The sequence below is a fragment of the Eulemur rufifrons genome, chromosome 7 (genome assembly GCF_041146395.1).
Source record: "Eulemur rufifrons isolate Redbay chromosome 7, OSU_ERuf_1, whole genome shotgun sequence".
Lineage (NCBI taxonomy): Eukaryota > Metazoa > Chordata > Mammalia > Primates > Lemuridae > Eulemur > Eulemur rufifrons.
In genome coordinates, this window is record NC_090989.1 from 190121557 (window position 1) to 190128411 (window position 6855).

Genomic DNA, 6855 nt, shown 5'->3' on the forward strand with positions numbered 1-6855 from the left:
GCTTAGCCCCTCTGGGGCCCCTCAGATGTTCCACTGTTTACCAGGGACTGGAACAGCCCCAGTCTGGAAAAAGCCCTTGGAGTGCTCTGGGGAGGGCAATGGTGGTCGGGGCCCTGGCCCTGTGGGTGTCTCTGCAGCAGAGTAGCTGTTCTGGGGGGATCAGAAGGGTGTACATGTGAGTTGTGTGTGAGTGTGCAGCATGTCACAGGGTGAGGAGGAAGAGGAAGGGCAGGTGAGACAAGTGAGTGAGCATATGCCATTATGAACTGCAGGTGGGACCTACCTGCAGGGTGGCGTCCCTCTAAGGGTGGCAGAAAGGGACCTCAAGTTCAACCAGGAGCAGCATCACACCATGGCCATGCTTTAGAGCCAGCAGTACCAGTGGTCTACCTCTTCCTGGCCAGGAGAGCTCTCTGAGCCTCAGTTTCCACATCTCTAGAAGAGGGGACATGATCCCTCCCTCAGAGTTTCTGTGGGTGGTTGAAGTGAAGGATGGACCTCACCTGCTGTGGGGTGCAGATGGCAGGAACTGTGCTGGACTGGGCCCTTGGCCCGGGACGCAGGGCCTGGCATTACGCAGGACTAGGCAGGACACCAAAACGCTGCTGTGCATCGGGTGGGGCAAAGGCCAGAGAAGATCCCCAGGCCCACCCCTTCAGCTGATCCGCCCACTGCCTGCATGGCCACCGCTGGGACACAGCCAGGAGCTGAGGCCCAGGGAGGAGCACGGTGGGACCCCAGCCAAGGAGCCATCTGGTCATGGGTGTGAAGCTCCACCTGTGCCCCCAGGGCCTGGGGAAATGGCCCATCTCATCCCACCCGTCACGTGTCCTCCCCTCTCCCCACAGGAGGAGCTGCACAGTCAGCAGGGGCCAGCTCCAGAGCCCCTGAGCGTGGTCCTGGCAGGAAGGCAGGCAGGCGTGGGGACACGGCAGCAGCAAGAGTCGTCCTTCACCAATGCCGGCCTGGACACCACAGACCTATGAGGGGCCCCCCATTCTTCCAGACCCCCTCTAGGAGGCCCTACCACTCCCTAACTAGAGATAATAATATATCCTGTTGCTCAGCCTCCTTTCGCTTTTGGCCAATCACAGCCGACAGGGATTGGGGAAAGATTTTATTACCAATGTATACTGTGACACTTTGTAGCCAAAAACTGTGGGACGGGGGCACTGAGTGGTCACAAGGGACTTGTGGGGCTCACAGCACAGGAGGGGCTGGAGAGGGTTAAGGACAACTGTGGTTGTAGAATGAGCTCGCTGTCCTGTCCCCAATACCCAAGACCAGCTTGTCTTCTAGGCTGCCAAGGCCCCAAGACTTTCCGTGAGGCTGGCTGTGACCTCCAGACCAGTCTGAGACCCTCTGGCTTTTCTCTGTCTCAGCTGAGCCCCCAGGGCACGTCCTGCAGCTGCCCTTGGCCTCTCTGGGAATTGTGAACCAGTGACCCAGTGGGACAGGGGATGGGCCAGGGGATGGGCTAGGGGATCGGGCCAGGGGATGGGCTGGGGGATCGGGCCAGGTAGGTGGTGGGAGACAGGAGTTGGGGGGAAGGACCACCAACAGCATGCAAGAGATGCCCCGGCAATGGGGCCCACCACTGTGTGGAAACACACTCACACGCTCCATCCTACCGCCATGCTGCCCAGGGCCTCACATGCAGAGCCTTGCACACTCGAGTGCTCACACTGATCCTTGACAACTCTGAGTGCTTATCACTCAGGTTTGCATGCAGTCTCTCCCGTTCGGGGGACCTGGCCCCACTGGAGACCTCAACGCACCAGTCTGGACATCTCAGGAGCCTGACTCAGCTCTCAGGGGTGGGAGGTGGGGGTGCTGAGCAGGTCCCCGTGGTCACCTAGTGTGACCGGCAGGGAGTCGAGCTGAGGGCTGAGGGGGCAACAGGGCATCAGGGCTGGCCGGGTTCGTGGGCTCATGGACACGACAGAGCTTGGTAGAGGGGTTCATTTCTGTGTTGGGGAGTGGAGGGGCCGAAAAGATGGGGATGAGAAGGCTCTACAGGCCACCCACCCCTCGGAGGCCTGGTGCACGCAGAGGGGACCCCTTCTAGGGGCCTGGGGCCAGGAAGGGAGCCTGAGAAGGTTGAAAACCCGGGCGTATAAAACGGGCAGATCACTCGGCCGTGGGTCCCGCCCGCGAGCAGCACCGCGGCCGGCGCACGCTCTGCAGCAGCGCGCGGAAGAGGCCAGGCGGGCGCTTGGCGGCGCCGTCGGGGGGTGCAGCGCGCACCGAGCCCGCGCGGCCCGGGCCGGCTCGGGCGGCTGACGGTGGCGCGGGTGCCCCTTGGCGGCCGTGCTCCTCGATCTGTCGCTCTAGATGCTTCTGGATGGCCATGCCCAGCACCTCCACTTCCATGGAGGCTCCATACACCTCCCACGTCATGCCCTTCTCGTCCCAGCTCACGTCGCGCACGGGCTCGGCTGCCTCCGGGGGTGCCACAGCGGCAGCCAGCGCCGAGCCGGGCCGCACCCGCACTTCCGGAAAGGCGGGCGGCGCGGCGGGCGGCGCTACAGCCTGCGGTGTCATGGGCCCGGTGGCCACGGAGCGCGTCTCAGCAGCGCCCAGCGACACCTGCAGGCCCGCGTCACGGCGCGAGGGCGGCCTGGGCGCCGGGCTGGGAGCACGGGGCGCTGCCTGGAAACTGAAAGCCGGGCTCCCGGCGTCGTCCTGCGGAGACATGGGGCTCACGGCCACCGAGACGCAGGCCTGCGTGCCCGCCTGAGTGCCCGCGTCCTCGCGGGGAGGGGGCAGGGCGCCCGCTTCCCACGACGGCGCCTTGGTGAAGTTGTCGCGAGTCCGCGGCCCGGGTGGAGGCGTTGCGGCCTCTGGGCGGGGGCTTTTCTCGGCCCCAGCGACTGCCAGGTCTTTCCGGCCCAGGGTGGAGGCCTCGGCGCTGGGCACGGGCTCCGGCTCTGGCTCCACGTGGTCCTTGCTGCTGCCGGCACCCTCAGGAGACAGGGCTGAACCGCAGAGTTTGCCATCGGACTGCCTGGAGGAGGGGATGGACTTGGCCTGGGGGGACACCTTCCCCAAGGATTGGGGCTCTGCTTTTCTGGAAGATGCAGAGTCGGCCTGCCCCAGGGGCACCGGCTCTCCCTTCCCAGAAGCAATGGGGTCTGCTTTTTTTGAAGATCCAGGATCCACCTTCTCTGAGGCTTGAGGCGGCTCCTTTTGCAAAGACACAGCCTCTGCTTCTCGGGACACGGCACCCTCTTGCCCAGGGAGCTTCGTTTCTGCTGTGGCCCCAGACTTGGGCTCTGCTTTCCCTGAGGCCCTGGGATCTTTTGTGGAGTTCACAGGATTCTCCTCTAGAGGCAGAGCAGCCACCTTTCCCTCTGGGATAGCTTCTGCTTTTCCCAAGGACACTGGATCCGCCTTCCCCAAGGACACCAGGACTGCTTTTCCTGGAGTTGTGGAGACCACTTTACCTAAAGACATGAAGGAGTCTCCTTCTCCAGAGGGGACAGTGACTGCCTTTCCCCTGCCCACAGGGTCCACCTTGCCCACGGCCAGGGCATCAGCCTTCCCTGAGGCTGTGGGACCCACCTTTCCGGAGGCCACAGGACCTGCCTTCTCCGGGGACATTGGGTCTCCTTTCCCCCTAGTCACTGCCGCAGCTTTCACTGCAGATGGGGGACCTGCTGCCCCCAAGGACTTGGGATTCCCTGGATCTGTGGACACAGGCTCTGTCTTTCCTGAAGAGTCAGGATTCACTTTTTCAGGTGGTAATGTTTTTATGTTTCCCACAGACATGGGATCCGCCTTTCTGGAGGACACTGGGTCCTCTTTTTCCGAGGATACCGTTTCTGTCTTTCCGACAGACACACATTCTGCCTGCCCAGGGGACAAGGGCTCTGGCTTTCCCCAGGACTTGGGATCCACCTTGTCTGAAGACGGGCCGTTCACATTTTTCAAAGATGTGGGATGTGTCTTTCCTGAAGACATGGGATCTGCATGTCCAGCAGACACAGTTTTTGTCATTCCTGTAGACACAAGACCCCCCTCTCCTGAGGAGGCAGGGTCTGTCATTCTCAGGAACTGAGTGTCCTCTTTTGTGGAGGACACAGTTTCTACATTTCCCGTAGATGCAAGTTCTGCCATTCCCAAGCATGAAGGATCCACCCTTCCTGAGGACCCAGGAGCCACTGTTCCAGGGGATACAGGCTCAATATTGCCTGACGATCCTGGAGTCAGCCCTCCCGGGAGCCTAGGATCTATCTTTACTGTGGATGCAGAATCTGTGTCTTCCGAGGACATAGGATCCAACTTTCCTGAAGGCTCAGGATCTCTCTTTCCCAAGGACACAAGATCTACTTTTCCCACAGATGTAGGACTCATCTTTTCTGAGGACACAGGATGTTCTTTTCCGGAATACCTGGGCTCCTCCTTTCTTGGGAACACAGAAGCCACTTTGCCTGAGGATACAGGATCCTCCTTCCTTGGGGACATTGTATCCACCTTGCACATAGCATCTATTTTTCCCAAGGATCCAAGATCTTCCTTTCTTGGGGTCATGGGATCCATCTTCCCAGGAGCCACAGGACCCCCTTTTCCCAAGACCGCAGACTCTGTGTCTCCTGTGAACACAGACTCTGCCTTCCCCAAGGACCCCGTATCTGCCTTTCCAATGGAAGTGGACTCTGCCTGCTTTGAGGACTTGGAATCCATCTTCTCCAAGGACATAGGATTTCTGTTCTCCGAGGATGTGGGATGAATTTTCACTGAGGACACAGGCTCTGGCTTCCCAGATAAGGTGGTTTCTAGTGACCCTGAGATCGGGGCTCCACGTGCCCCCAATGTCTCCTTGGAGGCTGCCTCTTGGGGAGAGATACAGGTTGGGGAGGGACAGACCAAGCTCCCACCAGGGCCCTCAGGGTAGGAGGGCCCTTCCCCAGCCTCACTGGGGCTTCTGTGTCTAGAGTCCATGCCTGGGCTTTGGTCAGGGGTGTGCCTGGGGGGTGCAGGGCTGGCCTTTTGCTGGGAGGAGCAGCAATCCTTCATGGCTGGGCCCCCATCCCCCAGGCTCCCATCCTGTGGGCCGCAGAGGGCTGTGGGCCGGGGTCCTGGGGCACTGGAGTCCTTTTGAAGCAGCTGGAGCCAGGCTGGGTCTTTAGCACTGCCCATCTGCCCTCATGACCATGCTTGAGTCCAGGGTTACTGTCTGGTTCTGAAACAGAGAGAGTAGACTCAGACTTAGGGAGACTCCATCCGGCCTCCTCCTCCACCCACTCCTCCTAGCAGCCTGGCCTTCTCACTGGGTACTCTGCCCCTGCCTGGTCCCCTCCTGTCCAGAGGGCCTGGGTTGGAAACACGAACCCAACCATGTCACTCCCCTGCTTCATTGCTCCTAGTGGCCCTTCTTAAAATGATAAAGACTTCTTTTTTTTTTTTTTTTTTTTTTTTTTTGTTGAGACAGAGTCTCACTTTGTTGCCCAGGCTAGAGTGAGTGCCGTGGCGTCAGCTTAGCTCACAGCAACCTCAGACTCCTGGGCTTAAGCGATCCTACTGCCTCAGCCTCCCAAGTAGCTGGGACTACAGGCATGCGCCACAATGCCCGGCTAATTTTTTCTATATAGATTTTTAGTTGTCCATATAATGTCTTTCTGTTTTTAGTAGAGACGGGGTCTCGCTCAGGCTGGTCTCGAACTCCTGACCTTGAGCAATCCACCCGCCTCGGCCTCCCAGAGTGCTAGGATTACAGGCGTGAGCCACCGCGCCCGGCCGATAAAGACTTCTTAAAATGACATTCAAGGCCCTTCACAACTTGGCCACAGCATAACTTTAACTTTACCTACCATCGCCCCTTTTCAGCCCCACCGCATGCAACACACTATCCAGAAGTTATGCTTCTGTCCTCTAGGCCGGCGGTTCCCAGCCTTTTTGGCACCAGAGACTGGTTTCATGGAAGACAATTTTTCCATGGATTGGTGGCGGGGGCGGGGAGGCGGAGCTCAGAGCGACGGGGAGTGGCTGTAAATACAGATGAAGCTTCACTTGCTCGCCTGTGGCTCATCTCCTGCTGTGCGCGCCCCGCCCCCACCCCCACCAAGTTTCATGAAAGACAGTTTTTTCCCCACAGACACAGCAGGTGGGGGGGCAGAGTTCTGCAGCCCAGTCCCTAATAGGCCACAGACGGATACTGGTCTGTGGCCCTGGCTTGGGGACTGCAGCTCTATGCCAGGGGTCAGGTGGGTCATTTAATCTATCAGCCAAGTGCTGCCCTGGAGAAATACCACCTGGCAGTACCAGCTCTTCTAGGTTCTTAAGAGAATTAGGAAATCCAGACTTTAATGTATAATATGCTAATTAATTCAAGATTTTAGAAAAACCTAAAACACTATGTGGGCCAAACAAAACATGTCTATAGGCCACCAGTTTAAGTCTATGTAGGCCTTGGGAGCGGTGAATGGTTTATAGTCAAGGAAGGGCCATAGTCAGATGTGTGTATCTTTAAGGATTCCTCTGGGATGGTGTGGAGGCTGGGCTGAAAGAGAGAGGTTGGCCGAAACCTATCAGGAGGCCGGTAAATCATTCATTTAATCCTTCATTCATTCACCTAGCTCCTTCTCAGCCCCTGAGCAGTTGCAATAGTCTAGACAAGAGACAGCACTGAAGGCAGAACTGAAAGATCCAAAGGAAACTGACAGGTACCAACTGGCTGTAGTGGTCAGAGGAGGGGTGGCCTGCAGGGGCTAGGTTGCTGGGCAACGGTGCTGGGCAGGAAATCTGGGGAAAGGGGGAGATCCATCTTGGACAAGCTGAGTTTGTGGTGCCCGGGGGCCATCCAGGAAGAGGGTCTGGCAGGCAGCTTGGATCCAAGAGCAACACGTTCCATTA

At 58.6% G+C, this 6855-nt stretch overlaps 2 protein-coding genes across 4 annotated transcripts in view; one reads left to right on the forward strand and one right to left on the reverse strand.

The window, feature by feature from the left end:
• CDHR2 (cadherin related family member 2) overlaps nt 1–1076 on the forward strand; it is a 35347-nt gene extending 34271 nt beyond the window's left edge. Inside the window, exon 32 of one of the 3 annotated variants that reach the window (XM_069476155.1) lies at nt 827–1076. In XM_069476155.1, coding sequence (XP_069332256.1) covers nt 827–986 — 160 coding nt within the window. In that variant the 3' untranslated portion in view covers nt 987–1076. The remainder of the gene's footprint in view (nt 1–826) is intronic. The other 2 variants (XM_069476157.1, XM_069476158.1) reach the window with 2 other exon arrangements.
• A 1054-nt stretch (nt 1077–2130) lies between these two features.
• On the reverse strand, nt 2131–5305 carry GPRIN1 (G protein regulated inducer of neurite outgrowth 1). Its single transcript, XM_069473912.1, has one exon. It carries the CDS (start codon nt 5140–5142, stop codon nt 2131–2133), a length of 3012 nt encoding a protein of 1003 aa, XP_069330013.1. The 5' UTR covers nt 5143–5305.
• Between the last annotated feature and the right edge of the window lie 1550 nt (nt 5306–6855).